Here is a 26,854-nt window from a genome sequence, read left to right on the forward strand (position 1 = left end):
ATTGTGTGATTCTATGAGATACAGTGCTGGGGACCATAACCACTTGGGGTGGGAATTCTGGTCGCTGTGATGCTCAGAACACCCGAGATGGATAGAGACATCACCCGCACGTCTGCACCGTCGCTGGCAGGAGCTGCGGAGCGGTGACACCTCCCGCTCCCCTCGCTGAAGGACATTGGTTTTGCAGCTGGAATCCGTCATCCTAAGGCAGGCAAACACAGTCCCCTTAGGAAGGTGAAGTTTAGTCCTTGCCCTGCAATGCAGAGGCTGCCGGTCTGTTCGGTAATTGAAATTTAGTTAGGCAGAGAGGAAATGGATGTTTTCCCAGAGCCTTCTCTGGAGCAGGTGCAGATTTTCACAGTCAATAGGAGGGAGCTGGGGGGTTGGAGGGTGCTGAGAGCTCGAGTGGGTCTCACTGGGGATGGAGCTGATTCAGAAACAGGCAGGAGAAAAACGAGTCTCTAGGGAGATGGGAAGTGGTGAGCGGGGTCAGAGGGGTGCGATTGTGCTGAGCAAAGTGCTCTCTAACGCCCTTTGAGAAACACTCGTCGCCCTGTTTTGCCCTGTGCTCCCGTGTTCTGGTGAGTTAATCTGCAAAGGTGAGTAGGTGGGAGGAGGAGGAGAAGGAACGTTTTATTTCCCTTGCAAAATGTGTGTCTCAGCTGAATGTCCTGCTGTGGGAGAGGTTTGATGAATTTATGGTTGCAGCATTGTCTGCAAGAGCAGGAGAGGTTTCGGGGCTTTCGGCGAGTGCTACAGATGCACCTGGATTCCAAATAGCTTTTGAGCTGGAGAAATACTCAGGTTTTCAGACCTGTAAGGTCAGTTTTCTTCTTTCTGACCTGAAAAGTCTTCTGTATAAACTCAGGAGAGTTAATTCTGCTTTGCTTCAGTTTTTCTTGTTTGAAGGTTGACCTACTTGTCCATGTGACCCAGGCGGGCTCCGCGGCTCCCGAGTCCAGACTCAGCCCCTCCAGGTGTCTATTTAGGTTGCTGGCAAAGCTTTGGGACCTTTCTGAGCCATTTCACAGCTGGAGGTGGCAGCAGTGGACAGGAAAATGTGTCCCTTGTCACAAGGACAAGTTCAACTGCAGCGTGGCCATTTCAGCCGCGCCGCTTGTTTCACGCCTGGCCTGAAGTGCCTCATCTCTGTCCCTGCTGCTCGTTATTGGAGGAGGTGATTAACTGTGATTAATCGAGCAGCATCCAGTCGCTGCTAGTGCAGTTTCTTATCTCGAGGCATGATAAATTCAACTTCCTCACAACCTAAACCAAGTTTGGCTCTATCCCTAGTCCAAGGAGACAAACAGTTGCATTTAGTGTGCAGGCAATTGATGATTCTGGCCTAATTTAGAAACCTCCTGGTGTTCTTGGAGAAGTCTGAACTCCAACTCGCTGCCTTTTTCAATCGGAGCGGCTGGTTCCGCGCCAGTGGCCGGGGCTGCGCTGCGCTGTCTGGAGAGCGGGGCGCGCGTTTGCGGGGTGGACGGTGCTAAGAAGGCTGGAAGATCCCGGCTGCGCCGCAGGGATGAACGCACCAGACGCTTCCGACCGTGCCGTCTGGCCCTGGGCGGTGGTGACACCGTGGAGATGTGACGGTTTCGCACGTCTGGGAAGTTCTCGGCGCTCTTCTGGCACCGTGCTTGGGAAAGGCTGGTGTTTGCACCGCAGAGGGGTAGAAGTCTTGCCTGCTTTTTGAAAAGCAGTGCCTGAGTCTGTCACCGGCTCCTTCTCCTCAGGCGTGCTCGGAATATCTGTTTCTCTTCACTCCCTGTCCAAGACCTCCTAAACAAGGGCTAATTTCTGCTTCTTCCTCCCCTCCCCAAGCTAATCCAGCCCCTCGGTGCCGCCCCAGGTCCCCTGCCTTCCTTGTCATAGTCTCTTGGGCTCTACCTATTTGTGCTGCTCCTTCTTCTTGTGCCATATTAGAATAAAGGGGTTTGGAGACCTGAAAGGTTTTGTGTTCTTCCCAGTTGCACTGAATTTGGTGGGGGCTGCTTTGGCTGCCCCGCACAGCGATGTGGGGGCAGCTTGGGTGTGTTGTTGACGAAGAGAGATGGTTTATATTGACTTCTCTCTCAGACAGATGGACGAGTCTCTCCTAGAGGAAAACATTGCCTTTTTGTGAAGGAAAATGTAGGGTATGTAATAGAGAGCTCCATGAAAATTTCAGGCCGGTTCTTAGCTCCGATCTCAAATTGATGTTCCTTCGACGTTGCCATGACTGCGCCAGCGTGACTCATCCCGGTATGCTTAGCAATTCGCTTGTCTTACAAAGTCACCGGGGAAATAATTTTTCCATATCTATACATACCAAGGCCGTAAGGTTTGCTCTAGCAAACAAGACAAATAATGTTTCCTGGTAATAGGAGCAGCTAACTGGAAAATGAGACCAGTAGGTTCTATTCTTAGTTTTGTTGTTAACCTTGGACATTTTCTTTGACTTAGCTGGAGCTCTCCTTAGCTGTCTTTAGAGCAGAAAAGTTATAAATACAGGAGTTGGTTTTAGTAAGTAATTAAAATTCGGATGTTTAAAGTGGTTCAGGAGTGTAAAATGTTCATAACACCTTCCAAAACTGCTGAAAGAAGGTCCTGGTGTGCGGATACGGGTTATTGGGTGAAGGCACATGAACACACTCGAGGGGCAGGTGATCTCCCTTAGCAAGGACAACCAGTCTCTTCATTTTTATTAAGAATTGCCTCTCTCCCTCCCTGCTCCTGTAGCTGGGGCACTTTTCCATAGCGATACCCAGCGCCGCTAATTGAACAATCCAGAACCGCAGGTCTTCGCGTTGAAGTGGTGATGAGTGGGCTGGGTCTGGTTTTGGTGCAAAGAAGAGAAACGTTAGAGCAGTTGAGGAGATGGTCGATGTGGCGTCTGTCTGAACTCGCAGTTATGACTATGGGACAGAAATTGCTCAGATAACTTGGTTTAGCTCTTGCTCTGCTGTAAGCTGCATTGTTTGCTCTTCTCCCTCCCTCCTCCAGATGCTTAAAAGATGTTGTCACATGCAGGGGCAGGAGCTGAACAGGACGATCCTGGTGGGTCCCTTTCAACTCAGGACATTCTATGATCCTATAATATCGGTGCTTATTAAAATCGTGGAGTTTCACAATCTAGGGGAATTTATTTTAATTTCTTTTTAAAGCAGGATATCTATAAATGATCCTGATGGGCATGCTGAGCTGTCTTGATGCTTTGTGGTTTTTATTTGAAAGATGCATCGTGAAGTGCTTGTTCTTAGGGGAACAGTTTGTCTTTCTCTGTCCACAATCCGAGGTAGCCATTTGCTGCTGCTTGTTCAGCTTGTTAACGGTTTGGACAACTTGTATTATCCTCTTTTTATTGTATCCTCCTGAAGATTAGGTTATTTTGACCTTGAATTATTTGTCTGGGGGAGAGTAGCTAATGATTGCACTATTAATCCTTAATGCATTTAAGCATCTCTTTTCCTTATTTGGTGAAACATTTGTGCATAGCTTTTTAGAATAAATGATGCATTTTCCAAGTCTGTCACTCCTTGGTATTGCAATTATTAGTCTGCTGCACCACTTGTTGGGAATTATTGATTATTTACATTGGTGATAAGCTTGTCAGTTTTCAGATACGCTTGGCTGTTTGAATATTGATTTATATCCATGTTGAAAAAAAGGCTGGGAAAAAAATCAGTCCTTTCAGAGGTATCAGACAAACATGATTTGAAAGGAAAAAGCAATTTCCCCTTGGAAACAACGTGGATAGTTTGTTCTGACCCTGCAGGTGTTTCGAGTGTGTCCTTATCCCTTTGATTCGAGATGTCTGGAATTGGTTACTGTGAACAGTGACTAATTCACAGGGCTTAGGATTGTGTGCAGGATCTGTTGGACCTGTTAGAGCCTTTAATACCTATAGAAGGTGAATGCAACAGCCCCAAATGGGCAGAGGGACTCAGAGATGCAAACACTGAAGAGAGTAAAGAGGAGAACTGAAAATACACTTTGAGACGCTTCCCAAAATAACTGGACTTTTATCTTTTGTTCCCAAAGCAAGTTAAACACTGCCTTTTCTCTTTTGCTTTCTTGTTTTTTCCAGATTAAAGTAAAATAGGGGAAAAGAAATCAAGACAAATGATCAGTCGCCAAACATTACAGCTGGGAAAGAGCCTGTGGTTATAAAACCTACATGGTGCAACCTGAGATAACATCTGACAAAAGTGTGAAAGCATCCGTTGAAACGCCCTGTTTTTAGTACCTTATGCCTGAGTATCTGTTTCTTTTCTCTCCCTCCCATCGCCAGGTTGTGACCAGACTGATCCACTTGCTGGGCGAGAAGATCCTGGGCAGCCTGCAGCAGGGAGGTGAGACTCATCCTGCACCGCTCCCATTGACGCTGGTGCCTCCTCGGAGCCAGATTTACAGCGTTAAATCTGGAAACAGAAATTCTCTCGAAAAAGAGAATTTGTCGCTAAATATTTTAGCTGTTGTCACAAGTGTACCATTTTTTATAGTTTATTTTTTGGCGGAGCGTGGCTAAATAAGTGTGGGAATGGAAGGATTTGCAATTGAGATAGAGAAGTACCGCTGCATATGTGCAGCGAAATTTCCTTTACATTCTTGCAAGAGAAGAGCTCAAAAGGAGCATTGGAAAGAGCAGCTGTGATAGATTTGGATCAGATAGTCCTGCCGAGCGGCATCTGCATGCAGACTGATTTAATATGTCTGTATTTGCATTATCTTAATGAATTGTCTGAGAGGAAATGGCCTGCAGTGCCTTGGTTCTGAAGCTTTATGTAAGTGGCAGAGGCAAAACAAATGTATTTACTGATTGAAGGGAGTAGGAGGAAAATCTTCCACGTTTTCTTGAGCAGCTTTTAAAAGAAAAATGATGCACATCAACTACCAAGGGTGTTGTGGGGTTTTTGCTGTTTCAAGTTGTTTAGTGAGGGATTTTTAATTCTATTTATTGCTCTTTTTACAATGTTCCAAGGAGGCTGAAAATGAAGCAGCCAACTCGTGTTTTGCAGCAGTTTTGGGGAGTGAATCTCAAACTCTGCCCTTTCGTTACGTGCTCAGCTTTCTGCACACAATCGGTGTGCGAATCTCTGGCGATGATTGTACTGAAACTTCTGTGCGTGCTGAAATGCCATTGTGGCTTCGGGCAGAGTCCGCATGACTTGAGAAATGGGGCAATATGCTATTAATACATGGAGAAAAGGGAGGAAAATTAGTGACAGCAATAGAAATTCAATCAGAGCATCACCACTGAGGTTCTGAGGAGGGAAGGGCCGATGGAGATGAAGGGGCTGAGCACTGATGTCTAACCTGCTTGAACCTACAAATATCTTCCTGAAGATTGTCACAAGGAGTGGAAAAAATACTTTATGTTCTGTGCAGACCTGTTTTAGAAGACTTGAAATGAATAACTTGATCACTGAATATATTTGAAAATGGTTTATCTGATATTTCTTTGTGTCCTGCAGTGCACTGTCCATTTTGCATATAGACTGTGAGTGAGTTTCCATATAGTATATCAAATATTTCCATATGCCCATCGCAAGAAATCATCTTAATGGTGCATCTTAGGCCTTTGAGTAAAATAAGCAGGGTGTTAAATCCTAACTTAAATGACATGGAATTTATTGTGTGCTTAGAGCTGAGTTGATAGGCAAAGTGAGGCTGTCTGAGGTGGTTTATTTAAAGAGAAATGAAATAGTATCAAAATAAAGAGGACAGATTGTAGAACAGCCTGATCATGGATCTTTTCCTGTTCTGAGCGATCTAGGGAGATCTTGGTAATGTCTCACACGCTTCTGTCGAAAAGTGCTCCCCTCTCCCTGCCCTCGTCCTTACTCACCGTCCTACACTGGAAATGCTTCCACAGTTACTCTGCAGCTACTTCAGAGCTTCCATATTTCATTTTAATACCCCATAGCACCTATCTGTAAAGCTCCACATTTTCCCATCTTGGAGGGCAGTGAAAATAAGTGGAGATACCCATTCCCTGTAGGAACTTTGAAAACAGGGATTTATTTCCTTGATCAGGAATACCATAAAAAGTGAATGTTACTTTTTGTAATATTGTGATCCTGACAACGGGTTTTGGGGGTTGGCTGTTTAAGCTAATTCCTCTTGCGGGCTAAATCAGTGCCTGTCCCAAAGCTGTGGCCATTCCAAGTGTCTTTATCTTAACAGGTCAGGTCAATGCAATACTGAACCTTTTCCTGGCATCCAGATGTTTTTAACATTGCCTGACTTGTATGCACACATGCTCTGTCAGCAGCCAGAGATTATGGGAGTCGATCTTCATCCTTTTACGGATGAAATATGTGGAAACTCCTTCATTTTATGTGAGATGGAGGATGTTACGTTTATCTTAAGCAATTCAGTGATCCTTTCCTTGCTGCCTGACAGCTGGAAACAAAGAAATGAGCCCCTACCTTTCTGGGCTGGCTTCTGACAAGTTTTTGTTCTTTTGCAGCAGTTTACCCTCTCGGATTGCACAGCTCGAGCAAGTGGGACGCGGGCAATCCTGCCAGCAACCTGTCCACTGTAGCCATCATGCCGGTGTCCGAGGAGGTGCCGCTTACAGCTTTTACCCTGGAGCTCAAGCATGCGCTCAGCGCTGTGGGTGAGAAGCGTTTACACGTTACTGCGCCGCGAGAAAGAAATGCTGCTTATCTTGTTGGAGAGGTACAGCCAGGTGCCTGGCGTTAGTCAAAGGTGGATTCGTGCTGCGTTGGGGGACAGCGGTACAGAGTGCTCAGGATCAGCCTTTTTCATAATCTCTTGCTTCTCTGTTCCCGTCTCTAGTGTGCATTTGATGTTAGTGGAAAATTTTGTGTCCTTAGTTACCCAGAATCCCAGAATGTCAGGGATTGGAAGGGACCTCAGAAGCTCATCCAGTGCAATCCCCCCATGGAGCAGGAACACCCAGATGAGGTTACACAGGAAGGTGTCCAGGCGGGTTGGAATGTCTGCAGAGGAGGAGACTCCACAACCTCCCTGGGCAGCCTGGGCCAGGCTCCACCACCCTCACCAGGAAGAAGTTGCTTCTCAAATTTAAATGGAACCTTTTGTGTTCCAGTTTGCACCCATTACCCCTTGTCCCGTCACTGGTTGTCACCCAGAAGAGCCTGGCTCCATCCTCCTGACACTCCCCCTTTCCATATTGATCCCCATGAATGAGTGCCCCCTCAGTCTCCTCTTGTCCAGCTCCAGAGCCCCAGCTCCCTCAGCCTTTCCTCACACGGGAGATGCTCCACTCCCTTCAACATCTTGGTGGCTGCGCTGGACTCTTCTCCAGCAGTTCCCTGTCCTGCTGGAACTGAGGGAAACATTAGCCAGTCTGTCTGCCCCTCGCTTGGCTGTCACCAGCATCCCCAGAGCCACCAGACAGAACCCCACCAGCGCACAGGTCCGTGCTGCCCGCCCAGGTGTCTGATTCTCTGTGAGAGTCTTTCAGGCTTCCTCAAGTGTTCAGCTTCACCCAGCAAAGGATTTCTTATGCAGTTTTCTTCTCTTGAGGCCGTGCAGTGAGTGGTAAGCATAAGACTTGATAGAAGAGGCTTGTGGAGGAGATGCAGGTTGGCACTGGAAGTCCAAACTTAAATCTTAAATCATTGTTGCATTTGTTGCCAGCTTGTTTGTCTGTGTCATGCTCACAAAGCCACGTATTCAGCTCGCAGCTGAGTCATAAATTCCTTTATCCACCGGTGAAGTTGTGTGTTCAAGTTCCAGTTGCTCACAAAACCATATATTGAATTTGCAATTCAGTTCACGCTTAGTACTAGTTTGACATTTCCTGAACATCCTCTTCTCATCCTCATACGCTATCACGGATGTCTTGAGTAAATCTCCTGTAGTCCTTTGATGAATTGTTAGTCTGCTATCTCACGGCTTATTATTTTGAAAAGTACAGGTTACGTGATGCTTGAGGTATACCCACTTATATTTATTGGTTATTTCCTTTCTGACCTTAAGGGTATCTGGAGCTGGCACTTATTATTCTGCTTAAAAAATTCCTCTAGGTGAGCAGGCACAGGAAAAAGCTGTTGATGCTTGAACTCTTTCACCTTTTGAAAGATGAATTTGTATGCAGCTTGTGGTGGAGATGTGTTACAGCGAGTACGAATTTGTGGGCGTTTGAAGATTCCTCTTATTTTGAGATGGCAGAAGAATTTTTACATCCGTAACGGAGCACAGATCGCCGCCGCAGCTCTATTGCTAAGGGGTGCTTCTTATGGATTGCCGCCAGCTTGTTTTGATGTGTGACAGCACTGGGAGCCTGTAAATAAAACAAACAAAAACTTAAGTAACTAGATGGGCTATTCAGACTAAAAATAACCATTCTAGTTGAAAGCAACTAGATCACAATGAATTAGGGCGGTTATTTTGATCACTTGGCCTTTTCACCCTTCTCTTTTCCTTTCCTAAACCGAGGTCTGTGTAGCGTTGGCAGCTCTAGATGGTGCCACCCAACCTTGGCATCTGGGTTCTTGCCAGAGCGGAGCAGCCGGCTGCGGTGGGAAGGGAGCACTGTGTGAAAACACCGCGGGGCGCGTGGGCCAGAGCTGGGCTGCAGAGCGAGCCCTGGCCCGGCCCTGCTCCTCACGACAGCCAGGAAACCTCCTGCAGTGATGAGGGTTTGTCATGCAGGCTATATTTTTTATATATATATATATTTTTTTTTTTATTTGATAACTTTTCTGTTTTCTCCTCTATACTCTGGCTAGAAATTGGCTCTTCCTAGAATCACAGAATCATTTTGGTTGGAAAAGACTCTTAAGATCAAGTCCAACCATAACCCACCCCTGGCACTGCCCCATGTCCTGAGAACCTCATGTCCGTCTGTCCAACCCTCCAGGGATGGTGACTCCAGCACTGCCCTGGGCAGCCTGTTCCAATGCCCCACAGCCCTTTGGGGAAGAAATTGTTCCCCACATCCAACCTCAACCTCCCCTGGCGCAACTTGAGGCCATTTCTGTGACAAAGTGCTGTGAGCGATGTGCCGGATGGTGCTTTGCTATGGGTTTAGGGGCTGATTTAAGGGATTATTTTTCTTCCGACTTCTTGCACCAAAGAACAAAATGAATACCGAAGTCAGTGTTGTGAAGCAAAGTTTTGGTTTAATTGGTATTGACCTGACAATTAGAACTGTGTCCATTTTGTGTGCGGGAAAAGGGAAGCGTCATGTGAACAGGTTTGCGTTAGTGCCTTGGGGAGCAGCTGGTGAGTTGGAGCTTCGTGCTGACACCTGAGCCTGTACCCGCTTCTAACGTTCAAATTGCTAATTAGCACTTGTGCTTTGGGTGTGATCTGTGATTAGACCTTAAATGTATTTATGGAAATAAGAGGTGTTATTTAATACACTCGAGAAGGCTTAATTGAGAATCGCTCTCGTAAGGAAGCCTCTTGCTGTGCATATGTTCCCAATTTTGAAAATAAAGGGGTTCGCTGTGTAGATTTGCTGCTCTTGGCGTATTTTTGTTGTTTATCCTTTTGTTTTTTCTAGAACAAACCTTTTGTTTAATTGTAAATTTAACACTTGATCTATATTGTTTCATTGCTCTGGGCTTGCAATCCATTCCGGAGCAGCGGAGGTAACCGTGCTCTGTGTGAGCTTCCACGGGGCTAAAGCTCTTGGTTTTAGCTTTCTATTGCAACTTCATCTATTACTTTAGCAAATTCCTTACTCTTCCTTTTAATATTAGCTTAGATGAATATCACAATGATGTCTAGAATCCTAGGAGACACTAGAAGTCACGCAGTAATAGCGAGATCATTGCAAGGGCCATCAGGAAGTTTAATACCAGCTGCCGCGGTTCTCGGGAGGACTCTGCCTGCAATGCAGCTGCGTTGGAACAAAACCTGCACAATTAGACTAGAGGATGGTTTATCTTTTCCTAGAACCGGCATTAGAAGGCCGTGGGCAGTGCTGTGAGTTGGAGCTGGTCGCAGCTTAGTCTGTTTAACAGGATTTTTGTTCTTTTGGTAATTTTTAACTGCTTCCGTCTTATTAAAGGAGCACAGAAAACCACTTTTGCCTGTTGTCATGGAGGCACCTCGAGGTCAGTTTAAGGGACAACAGGGTCTAAAACAACTTTTATTAAACTGTGAGAAACAGGGTTTTAGCACTCCAATAGTGACTTGAATACAGGTTCGGATATCAGGTGAGGAAAATTATTAAGGGGCAGCAACTAACACAATGGGCAGTCCACAGTGTGCATGCACGTGGCTTCACCCAAAATAATGCCGGAGCCGCCCCTGAGTCCGGGAAGAGTCCACACTTGCCTGAACACGGTGTGGGGTTATTTTAAAGGGATACGTGTACTTGTATTGAGTACAAAAGTGTACACTCGCGATTCTGCGAGGGTAAATTTATAACGCACTCGCAATCCTGCAAGGAGAAATACACGTGCAAATGTGCACGGAAAGTTACACATGCTTATGTGGAAGCACGGGAGGAAAATACACCCGCGATTATGCAAGGATTAATTTTACACGTGCTCATATTGAGCATGGAAAGTACACGTGCAAATGTGCCAGGAAAGTAAATACACTGGCAATCCTGCGAGGAGAAGTTTTCCTCACACCCGTGGCGGCCGGGCAAGCGGAGTCTCCATCCCGGGGGGGCTCTCAGTGGCAGCATCTGGCCGTGCTCCCAGAGACCCGCGGCAAGGGGCAGAGTCTCGACCAGAGTCCTGTTTTTTATAGCCTGATCAGATCTGACTGTGAGCATTCCAGAAGCTTCTCTGCACCCCCACCCTGGCTGTGGGTGCCCCTGAAGCCTCCAAACATCCCCCAAACTGGCTGCGGGCACCCAGCGGCTCCCTGGTGCCTCGGTGCTCCCTTCTCCTAACAGCCCTGGCCAGGGGACTCTGGGGCCAAACAGAAGCAGCTGTCAGCCTCAAACAGCAGAGAGAGAGGGAGATGTGCCTACTCCTTCCATGATGAAGGAGAGAGGGGGAGAGAGGGGGTTTGCATCCTGCCACACCTGTAATGAGACAGGACTTATTGGCCTTGTTGCTTGATTCTGCTGTGTAGGTTTAATTATGTATTTGTTTTTACTTCATCCAACCAATGTGTGTCCAACCCCCCCAAAAAGAAAATCAAGGCAATTAAATTAAACAGTATTCCCTGAAAATAGAACAAGCAGTTTCAGAACAAATATGAGGCCTTGGTACTTATTTTAACAATGCTCTTTAAGCTCCAATGGCTGTTCGCTGCTCCCCTTATCTACAGTCATGCTGAGTAAAGCTATAGCTGAACGGAAAGTTAAATGTATTCATGAGGTGTTAACGTCTACATCTTATTTTTTGCAGTCTCTAAGAGAAAGCAAAACTACAAATAGCACTATGCCAGAAACTGGTTTCTTGCCTAACAACGTTGCTTCAGCATGTGATGAACTGGTTCATTCTAAAGTGGTCACAGTTGTTGGTGACAAGAGGCTTTGTATTGGAACATGGTATATCCTTTGGTCCATGTGAAAACAATTTGGAATTTAAATATTTCCTGACACTTTGGAGTTGCTCTTCTCATTTTCTTTAGGTTAACTTTTAGGGTCTCTTTGACGGACACGTCTGGCCCATGCGCTTAAAACACAGGAAGGAGGTGGGTGGTGGTGTCGATGTCATTTATTTAGAGATTGAGATTTGGTGTTTCTGTGGCTTCTGATAATTCAGATATTGTTTCCAGGCAGTGCGAGTGTGTCCCAGTTCAATCCAAAGGGATGTTCATGTTTCCGTGGCGTTTATTCTGTTAGAAGCTGGACAGTGAAGCAGTTGCTTGGTACCTGGTGGTAATAATTCAACATGAATCTGCCTTCATCTTGAGATGGGTGGAAATGTAAAATGTGATCTGAGCCCGGGGGCCGGAGCAGGAACGTCCTGCGGTGAACAGGGGCTGCGGCGCTGCTCCCGCGCTCCCTTTTCTTCTGTGCGTCAGCGTGAAAGCTCTTGCTTTGAATCCTGGTCTTTGAGGCTGCAAAGAAGGACGATGGAGAATATAAAACTTCCAAAAAGCAGCGACAGAATTTTCCACTTTCCAGGTTTTACTGCCGTGCGAAGTTGCAGGTTAGGATAACCGCGCCGATTATTGTGGTCAATTCTCGTGATGTCTCTTTTTATTAGTAGTATCTTTTTCCCTTTAATCCTGGTAGAGCTCAGAGCATCTCTTCTCAAAAAGCTCTTCTGCAGTGTTCAGACTTTTTAAAAGTATTTGCCTAAGTATTTTTTGTTCTTTTACTGAGAGCAGCTAAATGATTCCGCCTGGCTGTGCAAATTCTGATGTGTGGGAGCCGTCTGATCGTATGTAATTTCAGACTGAGGTAGAGAGGGATTCAAATCAAACATATGTGTCTCTCTCCTTCCTTTCTGCCCTTTAAATGTAAGCTTTATTTTCATTTCTGAAAATGTATAATGTATCGGAAAGCTCACTGAAATGTCTCTACTAATAATTTATTGGAGATTTTAATCGTAGTTCTGTCTGGATGTCCCTTCTTTACACAGAGAATGATTTGAAATGTTAAGTGTTTAATTTGATGCCTGAACCCTGGCACAAGTTGATATTTTTTTGCTGGGCGAGATCTTCTGACACTGGGCCATCAAACTCATTTATCAGTCCTGTCTCTTTGACACATCATTTTGTGGACTTTATTAGGCCACATACAAGTCAAGACAAGTAAGTTCGCTGTGCTGTCTTTTTCCACAGTGCATCTTGTACTGGACAGTATCTTTTTGTGTGTTTTTTCCCATTGAGGTGGATTTGCAGCCATTTCTCACCATCAGAGATCACTCCTTGGCTTCTGATTTCTCTGGGCAACTTTTTGACCATGTTTTGTTAGACTTAGAACTTGGATCTCTGCATTCCCACACCTTCGCATCTTATGAAATAGGTGTGACGTGGAAAAAAAATTACAAAAGTGAGTAGCACGCTCAGCTTTGAGGGTTTTATGCTGTTTGTGTGCTACTTGTGTGCCTTTACTGGGGCTGGGTTTGAGCTTGGAAGCCTTGCTGAAGGGCTGCCTCAGTCTTTTCTTGAGAGCATTAAAGATAAAATGAACTAGACCTCTGATATTGGCAAGCATTTTTTTCCTCCTCACTTCTCTTTCATGGGCTTGTAATTTTGTACTGAAGAACAGATGGCTCTGGAGCAGCAATTGAGATGCTCCGTGGTCCTGGGGGTCACACCGCTGCCATACGGTGTTCTCTGACCTGATGGGTAGAAAAGCCGGGATTCAGAATCCCAGTCGGTTTGCTGCAAGAAAAATCCCCCTGGGGCTGTTAAAAGTCACCACCTCTGGCTTGAGAAATTCATGAACTGCAAATTGCTGGAGGCTCAGAGGCTGTTATTGAGTTTTCTTTGCTCTAATACTCTCCCCAGCAATCTGCTGCTGGTTGCAGTCACAGACACACTGTTGGTCTTAGATAAATATTTAATGTTACCTCATTTCACCTCTCCTATGCTCTTCACTTTGAGCTGTTCACCCCATGTCTTACCCTGTGGAAAGAGCAGGGTCCCCGAGGGGTGCGGGCGGCTGCAGGGATGTTTGATCGAGAGCAGCACCAGGTGATGGTGTGGAACTAAGGAGCTGCGGTGAGGATGCACTGACACAGCGTCCTGGGCACCCCGGCTGCTGCTGCGGCTCTTCAAGGGGTATGTCCTTGAGAAGGTTTTTCATCATTTCATTGCTGTGGCTGTTCGAGGGGTACGTCCTTGAGAAGGATTTTTATCATTTCGTTGCTCTCAGCAGTTTAAATAACACTTCTGGTCATTCTGTTTTATGCACTTGAAAACATGTATATTGGTGTTCTTGAACACATTGATGTGGGGTTATTTAATGGTGGATTAATTGGGAGCTTCCTAGGAATTGGAAGTGTGGAGCAGATGGTTGTGATTTTTGAAGCAAACAAGAGCTGGTTCAGTTGGAAGCGGCACCGTGTTCTGTGCCGGGGATGAGGAAGGGTCTGGGTGTCTCGGTCCCACTCCGTGGTGCAGAGGGGCAGAGTCCTCCCAAGTCCTCCCGTCTGCCCCTAAACACGTGTTGGAGTCACGTACTGGGAACTGCTGCTTTTCCCAATACAAAAATCATAGAGTCACAGAATCGTTTTGCTTGGAAAAGCCCCTCAGGATCATTGAGTCCAACCATAACCCACCCCTGGCACTACCCCATGTCCCTGAGAACCTCATCTCCGTCTGTCCAACCCTCCAGGGATGGTGACTCCAGCACTGCCCTGGGCAGCCTGTTCAATGCCCCACAGCCCTTTGGGGAAGAAATTGTTCCCCAGATCCAACCTCAACCTCCCCTGGCGCAACTTGAGGCCGTTTCCTCTGCTCCTGGCGCTTGTTCCTGGGGAGCAGAGCCCGTCCCCCCCTGGCTCCAAGCTCCTTTCAGGCAGTTCAGAGATCAGAAGGTCTCCCCTCAGCTCCTGTTCTCCAGCTGAACCCCCAGGTCCCTCAGCCGTTCCCATCACACTTGTGAGTGGACATGATTTCTACGCTCACGTGCCTCTCTGAGGCTCCTGTGATGCTTGATGGGCATGTCTTGTCCCCATTCAAGATACCTGTGGGTGAAGCAGCCATCACCTTGACTAACATAAAGATGCATGCCAGCCCTACAGCCTCTGCCTCTCGCCTTGTGTAAAAGCTGTTCTGGCTGGCTGGGTCATTGGGTTTAATGGTTTCTCCTTAGGACACGTGCCCCAGCATGTCAGACCAGTACAGGGCACTCCAGGCTCCTTTGCTGATGTTCTTGGGTATGAGGAACTGGGTGCAGGGAGGTGACAGGCACACACAGAGGTGGATCATGCTGTTCTCTCCTCGTTGTTAGTCTCTCTTACTTGACATTTTTATTGTATTCCTCAGCTCATTTTACATTCCTGGCTGTTCATCTTTGCCTACTAAACTTCCACCACTGTCATAAAGCTCTGGAAGTCACCGATCCTGGAAGAATATTTGGTCTATATATCATTTTTATTTTGCTGAGAACCTCAACACATAAATGAACACTCTGCTGTTGAATGCGTTTTCAAAATGTACCTGCCCTCCCTCCTTTGTTGTCTTCATAGCGTGTCTTATGGCCTCAGGTTGCACCAGGGGAGGTTGAGGTTGGATCTGGGGAACAAAAGGGCTGTGGGGCATTGGAACAGGCTGCCCAGGGCAGTGCTGGAGTCACCATCCCTGGAGGGTTGGACAGATGGACATGAGGTTCTCAGGACATGGGGCAGTGCCCGGGGTGGGTTATGGCTGGACTGGATGATCTGAAGGCGCCAGCGCAGGAGCAGCACGGGTGCAGGAGGGAAGGGCGGGTTAAACCAGTTCAGGTCTTGAAATGCTGATGAAATAATTCCCTCGACTTCGGAGTTGTTGCTTTCATAGAAACCAATTGCCATGAACCTCATTTGAGCATGAGGAAATGAAATTCAAGTCATCCTCCTTTCTGTGCTTTCTTACCAGCTTTTACTTTTTCTCTTGTTTGTCTCCACTCACAGGATATTTTTGCCCATTTTTGTTTGCTCTTCTTTCATCATCAGTGTAACAAAGGGCAAACGTTATTTGGATGTTTGAAAATACAAGATGAAAAATCAGACTTCTGAGGTTTTTTCGAGTCTAACACTAAAGTATTTTAAAACAGTGAAGTGTTTGTGGAAGGAATGGAGCGTTGTTGGGGAACTGAGCTGGCCCTGAAGGTCAGGATGGCAGCTCCAGATACTGCACTTGTGGGTTTTGCTTTTTGAGCATCTACGTGTGAAATTGCATCCTTTTACTATGTTGTTCATTCATAGTTCCTTGATTTTTAGTAAACACTTTAAGCCATGTTGCTTTATTAATGCCTGGAGAGACTTCACGTAATTGTTTTGTTATTTCATACGTAAACTTCAGGTTTTTTGACTAACAAAAAAAGAAGGGTTGCTTTATGAAAGCATCGTACAAAGTGAGTGCTCCTTCATGTTTTGTAAATGTGATTTTCTCTTTCCCTATGAGACAGATAATCTTTTCTTTCGGTATGTGGTTAATCCCTTAAGTTCTCTTTGCTTTGCTCTTTGGTATTTAGCTGCAGTTCTTCGGCAACCTCCACCACATATGGCGTCTATTGCTGCTGACGACATAGAATTGCTAATATGAAAAAGAAACTAAAGCGCCTGCAAGAAGCTTTATATGCCCCCAAGTTCCTGTGGGATGCAATGCTGTTGCCAGATGTGTCTGCCTGTCTCGGCAGTATCAACAGGGCTGCGCCCCCAGATTCGGGACCTTCTCTCTCCTTGGGGTTTGTAGAGCCATAAGTTCCTGTTGGCATGTTGAGTATAGGTAATACCACTATAGAGAGCTGTAGGATTCACCTGGGGATGAACAAATGATGTGTTTCAGGAGGTCAGTGAAATAGCGTTTGTCTTTGAACCCAGATTCCTGGGCTTTCTGTGGTTGGAAAAGGTACCAAATCAATTCTCAGTGGTGGGTTTGTAAAAATGCAGCTGCAGTAGAAACCATCGTTCTCTGTGACAGTGAGGAATGAGATAAAAGAGCTTGTACATTGGGACTAAAGCAGTAACAGAGCTCTGGGAATGCGGAGAGTTAGAATTATGCTGCTGTAGACAAGTGTGGAAATGGTTGTGAAGACTTTGTGCCATCTCCTTCTTCTGCAACAGCTCTAGTTAATGCACAGATCCTCATGATCTTCAAAGCAAATTTACAGAACTGCATTTGTTGTAGCTACATTTTCTCAGTCTGGTTTGTCCAGAGCTGAACAGTTTCACACATGAAACTTCTTGTTCTTCCAGGTCCTACTTTGCTGCTCACCAGTGACAACATCAAACAGCGACTCGGTTCTGCTGCACTGGACAGGTACCTGCCTCTGTTGCTTATGAAAACTGCAGAATCACAGAACTGACCGGGTTGGAAAAGACCTCAGAGATCATCAAGTCCAACCCTTGGTCCAACTCCAGTCCATTGACTAGATCATGGCACTAAGTGCCATGTCCAATCTCAGTTTAAAAACCTCCAGGGCCGGTGAGTCCAGCACCTCCCTGGGCAGCCATTCCAATGCCTGACCACTCTCTCTGCACAGAATTGCTTTCTAATCTCCAGCCTCAATTTCCCCTGGCAGAGTTGAAGCCCATGGCCCCTTGTCCTATTGCTGATGCCTGGGAGAAGAGCCCAATCCCCCCCTGGCTAGAACTGCCCTTCAGGTAGTTCTAGAGAGTGCTGAGCTCACCTCTAAGCCTCCTCTTCTCCAGACTAAACAAGCCCAGCTCCCTCAGCCTCTCCCCATAGGGCTTGTGTTCCAGTCCCTTCCCCAGTCTTGTTGCTCTTCTCTGGACCTGCTCCAGCACTTCAGTCTCTTTCCTGAGCTGAGGGGCCCAGAACTGAACACAATACTCCAGGTGTGGCCTCCCCAATGCAGAGCACAGGGGAAGGATCACTGCCCTTGTCCTGCTGACCACGCTGGTTTGGATACAGGAAATTTTGATACAGAAAGATACTGTGCTGGTCTTATAAATATGCAGCATTTGGGAATAAAACCCCGTGTTCTAACATATGTTGTTTCTCATCAAGGTGTTTGAGACAACAAGAATATTTAGTTTGAATGTGGTTATTTTTTTCCATAGTTATTTCTTACTTGTGAAATTGGAAAAGCTGAATTGTTCCAAGTGGGTTTTGTCTCCTCATTCATAGGGGTGCCATGGCAGCCTTTTTGAAGTTAGGCATCGCTGCGTCCTCTTTCCTCTGTGTATATATATCTAATGGTATAAATAATGGAGCTGGAAATGTGGGCAGATAAGGTTCTTAGACTGGGCAAGCGAGAGATGCAGGTCCCTGGATTTTGTGCTTGGCGTTGAAGATTTTGCTCTGATCTGTTAGGAGCTGTGATATAAAACCATTTTAATTTCATTTCCTTGCCTGTCCGCAGTCTCCACGAATACCGGCTGACCAGCTGGCTGGGCCAGCAGGAGGACATCCACCGCATCGTGCTGTACCAGGCAGACAGCACCCTGACCCCCTGGACCCAGCGCTGCATCCGACAGGCCGACTGCATCCTCATTGTGGGGCTGGGCGACCAGGAGCCCACCGTGGGCGAGGTGGGCATCCGTCCTTCCTGCAGCGCCAGCAGCCTGGCCCAAACGACTTCATTCCATGCTCAGGAGTTTTCCTGGGTTTAATAAGGAAATATTCCTGAGAAATATGTGCCTATAAATAGAAAAAGAATTGGATGAGGATCCTCTGAAATGGCAAGTTTTATACAGGAGTATTTCCAGCTGGGTTCTCCTCCTCTAAAGAGTCGTTTTGGCCAATGGTAAATCAAAAGCCAAATTGTTTTGAAGCTTTGTGTTTCTGTCCAGAATTTCTTTGCAGAATCTCCAGATAGAGAAATTATTATCTGCCCGGATGGAATTCATGGTGTGTGCCTAGGAGAAAGCACATACCAATTGTATAGTATAAATAATTTAATATATTTTATTACAGATTGTAAGTGGTATGTTTTTTCCCCTTACTATTTTTATTTTTGATATTTTATTACTGAAGTTGTTTGGCCAGGCACACAAATTCAGCTAGAAATGTAAGAATGAGCTCACAAGTGGGTTTTTTAGGCTTGCGAAGTGCTGAGCCTCACCTCTGCAAAGCCCGGGACTGGTACCATCTGCGGCGTTCTCGTGTGTCGCTTTGTGTTGGTTCTCCATGTGTGTGTGTGGGAGGCAGGAGAGGCGAGTCGCCATCAGTCGCCTCGAACAACAAAGAAATGAAAATAAGGAATGCAAGGAGGAGAAAGCGATCCGATTGGAAGTGAAAGAACAAGACATGGTGAACGTTTTTAGGCTTAAGTGTGACTTGGGAAGCAATCTCATCTTGCATGAACAGCATGTGTCTGTGCTGTGCATTAATGGTCTGTGGTTTAGGTAAAAAGCATTAAGGATTCAGGTTTGAATCGTTGTCTGATTTTAGAGTTCTTTACACCATGTCAGCCCACAGCTAACACTGTAGTGGTCTAAATCAGTCTTGTTGGAGGGTTCTTAGCGTCTGTAGCTGTCTGCAGATTCAGATAGGAAAAGAGGTCAGATGTATATATGTGTGTGTATATAAATGTATTTCAAAATACAGTATTCTGTTAAATCAATATGGAAGCAGTAAATACCTGACGCCCCATTCCTTTGTGTGTGTGATGCGCTGTAGCTGGAGAAGATGCTGGAGAGCACGGCGGTGCGAGCGCAGAAGCAGCTGATCCTGCTCCACAAGGAGGACGGGCCTCTCCCTTCCCGCACCGTGGAGTGGCTCAACATGCGCAGCTGGTGTTCTGGTCACCTCCACCTGCACTGTCCGCGCAGAGTCTTCTCCAAAAGAAGCCTGCCCAAGCTGGTAAGAGATTCCTGCTTGGGTAACTGGTCCCTGAGCTGTGGTACCTTCCTTGTAATCAGTCTATCAAAGATAATCTGATATGATGATACTGCATGAGGGGAGTATCATCATCATCACCACCTTATCACTCTCTGCAACTGCCTGAAAGGAGGCTGGAGCATGGAGGCTGTTGGTCTCTTCTCCAAAGTAGCAAGTGATAGGACAAGAGGAAACGGCCTCAAGTTGTGCCAGGGGAGGTTGAGGTTGGATCTGGGGAACAATTTCTTCCCCAAAGGGCTGTGGGGCATTGGAACAGGCTGCCCAGGGCAGTGCTGGAGTCACCATCCCTGGAAGGGTTCAAAAGACCTCTAGATGAGGCTCTTATGAACATGGTTTAGTGCCAGAGTTAGTTTATGGTTGGACTTGATGATCTTGAGGGTCTCTGTTCCAGCCAAAATGATTCTGTGATTCTGTGATATTCTGATATGCAACTGCATGTCACACAGTGCTCTCTTAAATCTATTTGGCTTCAATTTAGTATAGGAAACATAGGGATAAGGGACTTGTATCTTCTGTATGGATGCATACTTGACTTCGTTGAGGACAGTGAATACTGTCTCAAGGTCATATTGATACTATGACCATATCAATATTATGAATAGGGGGGTACATGCGGTCGAGTCCTCCTCGTTGGGAGGATCCCCGTGCGTGTGAAAACCATGCGGAAGGTAAAGCAGAGGCAGACTTGGGATGCTTCCCAGTCACTTCAGTCCTTGTCAAGAACGAGAAATAGCTCCAGAGAAAACACTGTACTACGATGAAATTCTCCCAGCTACTATAAAAATAAGAGAGATGCATGTGATCACTAGAACTCTTTGGATAGTTCATTAACCCGCTTCATTTGAAGCACAGCTGTCCACTTCTTAACGGTCTAGTGTTGGCTGGTCGTGCAGGCTCTACCCTGCCTTAGAATGACCTTCTTATAGAATCACAGAATCATATCGGTTTGAAGAGACCCTTAAGATCGAGTGCAACTATAACCCAACTCTAGCACTGACCCATGTCCCTTCCACCTCTCCTCTGCAGATAGAGATGTACGACCGCGTGTGCCAGAAACCGCCTGACCGACACTCTGACTTTTCTCGCCTGGCTCGTGTTCTGACCGGCAATGCCATTGCACTGGTGCTCGGCGGCGGAGGAGCGAGGTAGGTGGCTTGTCCTGGGCACACTGGTGCTGTCACACCAGGTCCTGAAGTGCCACTGTCACCGCGCTGTGACAGATTCGTCAGGATAACAGGCGTCCTGTGAACTCAGCATTTGGAGGGGACACTGAGGAGTTGCTTTTGTTACACAAACTTAACCTGATGCGTGGATTTATGCTTGGATTTCTGCATGAACATGAGCGTTTGTGACCTCTTGAGACCTTTCATAAGTTGGGCTTAATACCAGGAGGTGACCGGGGCACCAAATGTGACTCTTCCTTCTTTTGTTGGCCTACACTGTGGATTTTTTTCACTACGGATTTTTATATTAGAAAGTGGCCCACAATATTTCAAAGGCCCCTCAAAGCTTTTCAAAGTTTGACCAGCAAGAGGAATTATGTCCTCTAATGGGCAAATGTTCTCTTCTTTATAATCACCCAAAACCCCAGGTACTGATATACTTCTGACAGCCTTACTTTACAGGAAGATGTTTTGCAGACATGGGGGCAAAGCCGTGTGCTTAGAATTCGCTCTGAATTCCTGGTGAGCTTTGGAAGTAAATTATTACTGATATTTTCCTTTGGAATCCCTTTTTACTTTGAGAATTTTATGTACAGACAGGCATAGAATTTAGTAGCCCTTTGTCTCAGGAGAGCGCTGTCTTCGTTGCCTTCATCACTGTGTTCTTGAAGCCCTTCTTTAAAACAGCAATTTGAAATACCACTCTCAAAAAAAATATACATATAATTTGCACATAGTCTATGTAAATACATGGAAATATCACAGTTTTGTCTTTGGGCCAGTGCTCTGGGGGGTATGTGCTATGGTGGAGGTCAGAGCTGGCTGTGACAGCTTGTTCCGATGAGTCACTTGCTGCCGAGGCAGCGGCGCTCTGGCTGTTTCCTTGAGTGTCTGCACAGGTTCCTTATCCCACTCGCTTTCACGGTTCCCTCACCTGAGATGATTGCAGCATTTCATTGCTGAGATAAGCACTATCCTGTGGAGACACAAGTAAAGCAGAGGAGGGAGCTTCTACTTAATCTGGGGATCTCAGGAGGTTTCTAATCAACTGATACAGTGCACTCGTGGGGCTTTTTTGTTACAAGCTGGTATCTCTGTCTCCAGTGTGTCATGCTAAAATATGTGCACGTCTATATTTCTGGCAGCACATTTTGCTCATTCCCTTCCTTCCTTCTGTAAACACTGCTGTATTTTTTGCCAAACGATTTATTTTTTGTTCTATGACTTAACTTGCAAGCTACCGCCTGCTGGTTTTGCAGAGCAGAGGTAAGAGGAGCAGGATTAGTGAGCCTGTCTGCCCGTCCTGTGTTGTCCTTTGCAAATCGGAACCGCTGCACCGCTACTGTGTTGGCTTTAGCATTTCTGGAGGCGCAGCAGCATTCAGCAATGTCACCATGTGCCATTAACCGTTAACTTGCTCATTTCTGCATCCATGCAGAAGGACAGAAGCGATACATATGATAATTTATTCTTTCTCTGAAACCTTCTTTATGTCGCGGTCTCAAACGCTTTTTCTGGGTGTCTGTGCTGGTGCATGGACGTGTCAGCAACTGTGCTTCCAGTGATAGGTACTTGTATGTATTTCTGTAATTGATTTGTCATCTAAATTGTGGTTAGGTGAAAGATTGGGATTTTTCTTTAAATTGTTTTCAAAGTGAGAATATAGTTAAGGCTCTGGGGAAAGCATCAAGTTGCTCAGAAGTCTGTGTAAATCTGCCTTTGGAGGGTTTGCAGGTCAAAGTGGGTTCTTAGGTCCTCATCTCTGCTAACAAGGGATTATGCACTAGGTATCATACTTAAAATCATCCTGTGATTAAAGTCCATCCTGGCTAAAAATATCTCAATGGGTCACTGCACAGACTCTTGACAGTCAGCATGGCCTTTGGATAATATCAGCACAAAGGAACCTCTGCCTTGTTCCAGAAGCGTGAATCATACTGCTCACAAACCCGAGCGCACTGGTGGTTTTTACTGTTAAAGGTTTTGTGTTCTGTGACTCTAGCAATATCAATTATTTAGCGGTTATTTTGGGAATGTTTGTCTGGCTTCCCAGTGACATTCAGTTTGGGAGGTTTTACCAGAGCAGCTTCCTAGTAATTATCTTTGTGGTTTGTCATGACAAAAGGCTCACAGGAACTAAAGGTTTTCTTTCTCTTGGGAGTATAAAAATAAAACCAATCGAAGTGATACAGTTCTAAAATTATAGTGTTTTGCTTTTGTTAAGTGCTAACTTAATTTCAGTTAGAAACATTGTGGAGTTTGAGGGAAGGAAAGCAGATTTGTGTTTAGAAAAATAATACCTTTGAAATGCAGTTGCAAGAATAATGACACATCAAACCCTGCAACAGAGGCACAAACCCTCCCAGAAATCATTCTTGTGACCTTCAGCCATCCCACGTACAGCCCGCCCTTTCTTTGCTTTTCTGGAGTTGTCTTAGCAAAACTGTTTGAAAACTCAAATTTATGGGGAGTAAATAATTAATACAGAATTATCTGGGAATCCCGAGAGCTTTGGAAAAAAACGGGCCGTGCTGTTTCAGAGGACTTAACCAAAAGTGTGATGACGAGCTTTGCTGTTGATTAGAAAGTCATTCTAGGAGTGATATTGGTCCAATGTGACTATTCCATGTGGACACAGGGGAGAATGTAAAGCATTAAATGTATTTCACTTTGGCAGTTTTGATAAGCAGTGATGTTTGCAGTAACGCATATGATACGAATGCATGTTGTGCGTGCAATGTGCTTACTGAGAAGGAAAGAGCTGTTGGTAAAGGAAGTGACTTGCCTTTTTTAGATGTGCTCTCTGTAATAAGTCACAGCAATCAGCTGCACGTTCGTGCTGGGAGCAGATGCATCAGGGCATCTTTGCTCCTTTTTCCAATTAGTTTTCTCCTGTAACTTATTCTTTCACCTCAGCTCTTGATATGTCAAGTAGTTTATTTCCACAGCACTGACTCTCAGGGTTTGACTCAGACTCACACCTTTTCATTTGGGGCAGTTAGCCTGTTTCATCAACTCGTTCCTTCTGCCTTTTCTGTATTTTCAGCTCTGGTCCCCTGAAAAGGGAGGATAAAAGCAGCAGCCTAGGAGAAGCAAGTTATGCCTTTCTGGTTGTGGAGATATTTGTGTCTGACAGACCCGCCTGTTGCCTCGTCTGTCTGTCTGTGCTCCTGAGGCCTGTGCCACGTGCAGGGTGCTCACACCCCGTGCTTTTACAGAAAACCAAACACGCAGATCCATCTACCACCCGGTCATAAAATCAATTACTGTGCCTCAAATACAGGGTAGTAACTGGGAACATGACTAGAGTTGCTTTTTTTAAACTATTAATCTTGACCACAAGCACAAAATGCTGCAAAAATGTGGGGGCAGTCGTGGGGGAGAGGGAAGGAATTTGCTGCTGAGCTCAGAAGGTGCCTCCAGAGGCAGGCACTGAAAACACTGTCATAAAGAACACAGAGCTGTGTTTTTCCCTGTGGGATCCTAAACATGCTCAATATAGAGATTACAGAGGGATGAAAGAAAATCCTGTGGGAATTTCCCAGACTCTTGATGTTCCTCACGTAGGTTGGAACGCAGTGGATGCTTTTCAGCTCCTTCGCTGGGTTCAAAACTTCACACAGACCGGGTGTAATGAAGGGACACCCCAAGGCACCAGGGACAGGGATCTGTGGAGCCCAAATGCACGTGTGCTGGAAAATAACTGTACTGCTTATCTTGAGAACTTGCTTAATAACATCTTCTCCATGCTGCCATTCCTGGCTAGATGATATATGGCCTATTTACCCTTTTTCCACCTGGCCATGTGTCCATCGGTCTGTAAGTCTCCATTTTGCTGGCACATCCAAGCCCTAAGATTGCCCAGTTTCTTTGCATCCTTTTCATTCCACTCTTGTTCCTGCTCTTTTTAAATTTTACATCTGCCCTTTAGTTCCTTTCCCAGTCTTTGCTATCAAGTCCTCTCTCAGAGGAGTTTGCCAACTGCTTCTACCACACTGGGGGGTGTCCTTACTTGTCAATTTAACAGAAATGCTCTTGGCTTTGAAATAATTCTCAGATCATGTAGTAAGTGTAGGGACTGCGCTGCATTTTGCAAATAGATTACTGATGGCAAAGTTTAAGGTGGCTCTCTGGTTTATAATGGGGTAAGGGTATCCCCTTCGTGTGTTATCTCTGGCTCACAACGCTTAAAATTCGCGGTAAAGAGACAGCTTGAAAAAGGTGTAAAAATTAGATTCTCATTCTTTGAAGTGTTCAAAAACTATAATTTGATAGAACAGTTGTGAATGATGAAACAAAATTCTTACTAAAACCGTTGTTCTTCACGCCGACCTTGGCTGGGGTAGTTCTGAAAGAGCAAAAAACTGCCTCGAGGTTGTGCAGTCAGGACTTCCCCTCGCTGCTTGTCAGCTCCTCATCCTGCGTGGGCTCGAGCAAATGGCTTAAGCGCTTGTAACTTATGTTGTTCTCTCAGAAGATGAGGTGTTTCCCATCTCAGCCTTGGTGCCTGTGCAGATCGCCCTTTATAAATTGCTCTGAAGCACTTACATAGGAGAGAAGTACAAACTGCTACCACTAGGAATTTTTGGGGGTTGTAAGAGGGTGTTGTTATCTCAAAATGTATATGGATTTATGCTCTCGTCTTGTGGGTTGGATGTGTCTGGGGAATTTGCTTGAAACCTGCCATCCAGCCTGATGAGTGGTCAGTAGGTCAGGAAGGTTCTCCTGCCCCTCTACTCTGCCCTGGGGAGACCACACCTGGAATCTTGTGTCCAGTTGTGGCCCCTCAGTTCCAGCAGGACAGGGAACTGCTGGAGAGAGTCCAGCGCAGCCACCAAGATGCTGCAGGGAGTGGAGCATCTCCCGTGTGAGGAAAGGCTGAGGGAGCTGGGGCTCTGGAGCTGGACAAGAGGACACTGAGGGGGGACTCATTCATGGGGATCAAGATGGAAAGGGGGAGTGTCAGGAGGATGGAGCCAGGCTCTTCTGGTGACAACCAGTGACAGGACAAGGGGCAATGGGTGCAAACTGGAACACAGGAGGTTCCACTTAAATTTGAGAAGCAACTTCTTCCTGGTGAGGGTGGCAGAGCCTGGCCCAGGCTGCCCAGGGGGGTTGTGGAGTCTCCTTCTCTGCAGACATTCCAACCCGCCTGGACACCTTCCTGTGTAACCTCAGCTGGGTGTTCCTGCTCCATGGGGGGATTGCACTGGATGAGCTTTCCAGGGCCCTTCAACCCCTGACATTCTGGGATTCTGTGATTCTGTGTAAAATGAACTCTTCATTCCAGCGTGCACTGACTAAGTTATAGCCAGGCTGCTGGGAACCCTGTTTGTGTTGTCTGGGTACGGTGCCAAGACATGGTCAATGCTTTGGTGGGGGCTGCTGATATCTGAGAGCATCCCTGTCTGTTCCGGGCTGAGGGACCTTCCCCAGAGGGCAGAGATGCTGCAGGACGGGGCTCTGATGGAAACCACCAGGTTCCCGAGGAGCTGCCTCTGAAACAGGGTCTGTAGGACGTGTCAGCTCCTTGTTGGCTGGCGTGGGGGGTCGATGCATTTGGTTTCCTGGTATCGTACGGAGCTGCTCTGGCACACATTAGGTCCTTCTGCGCTCAGAGTTCATACCATTTCCTAATTTCTACTTACGTTTTGCAATTCCTGCTTTTTCTTTTTCTCTCCCCCTAATACAATCAGGCAGCATCCGTGAAATTCATGTTTCATTACTGATTGCTCACTCGAGATACTGAGATGGCATGTGAGGACTCTGTTCTCTAGAAGATAGGTCTTGAAGGGTACGCGCCGCTGAAAGGATCCCATTCCTCATCCTGATGTTGCTGTGAAGGGTGTCAGGAAATGGATCTGAAATATGAAAGAAACTTGAAAATTGCTTATTCCTTTCTTTTAAATGGCAGCGTGAATCTCAGCGTCCAGCATCCGCACTCTGGCAGTGACCAGTAGCAGCTGATGAAGCAAGATTTCCACAGTGTGAAAGTATGAAAAGGATACAAAAGAGGCTGAATCTGCGTTGTGTCATGAAAGAAACCCCTTGAATACTTGAAATATCCTTCCTCTGGTTCCCTTTCTTTCAAGTAATCCCTTTGTACACCAGGCCAAATCTGTCTTTTGACATTTGGAAGGGCAGAAGGTTGGCAGCCCTGAGGTTAATCCTCGGGACCTTTGCATTTGGCAGCCCGGGGTCTTCGCCCTCCTGCACGCAGGGTTGGTTTGCTGCTCTTGGTAGGTGCGTTTCGGAGGAAGGAAAGCTGTTTGATGTCCTGCAATATGTTTTTGTGTATGCAGATAAATATCTGTACCTCAGTGCAC

General features: G+C 46.2%; 1 protein-coding gene across 5 annotated transcripts in view; it reads left to right on the forward strand.

Annotated features, from left to right (window-relative positions):
• Positions 1-26,854, forward strand: part of PNPLA7 (patatin like domain 7, lysophospholipase) — a 122,389-nt gene that overhangs the window by 59,612 nt on the left and 35,923 nt on the right. For 4 of the 5 annotated variants that reach the window (XM_082067688.1, XM_082067689.1, XM_082067690.1 and 1 more), the window contains exons 21-26: positions 4,277-4,337; positions 6,458-6,607; positions 16,755-16,818; positions 17,885-18,053; positions 19,144-19,326; positions 20,392-20,510. In XM_082067688.1, the coding sequence (XP_081923814.1) occupies positions 4,277-4,337; positions 6,458-6,607; positions 16,755-16,818; positions 17,885-18,053; positions 19,144-19,326; positions 20,392-20,510 (746 nt within the window). The remainder of the gene's footprint in view (positions 1-4,276; positions 4,338-6,457; positions 6,608-16,754; positions 16,819-17,884; positions 18,054-19,143; positions 19,327-20,391; positions 20,511-26,854) is intronic. The other variant, XM_082067692.1, reaches the window with a different exon arrangement.

The sequence above is a fragment of the Streptopelia decaocto genome (genome assembly GCF_964273445.1).
Source record: "Streptopelia decaocto genome assembly, chromosome: 17".
Taxonomy (NCBI): Eukaryota; Metazoa; Chordata; class Aves; order Columbiformes; family Columbidae; genus Streptopelia; species Streptopelia decaocto.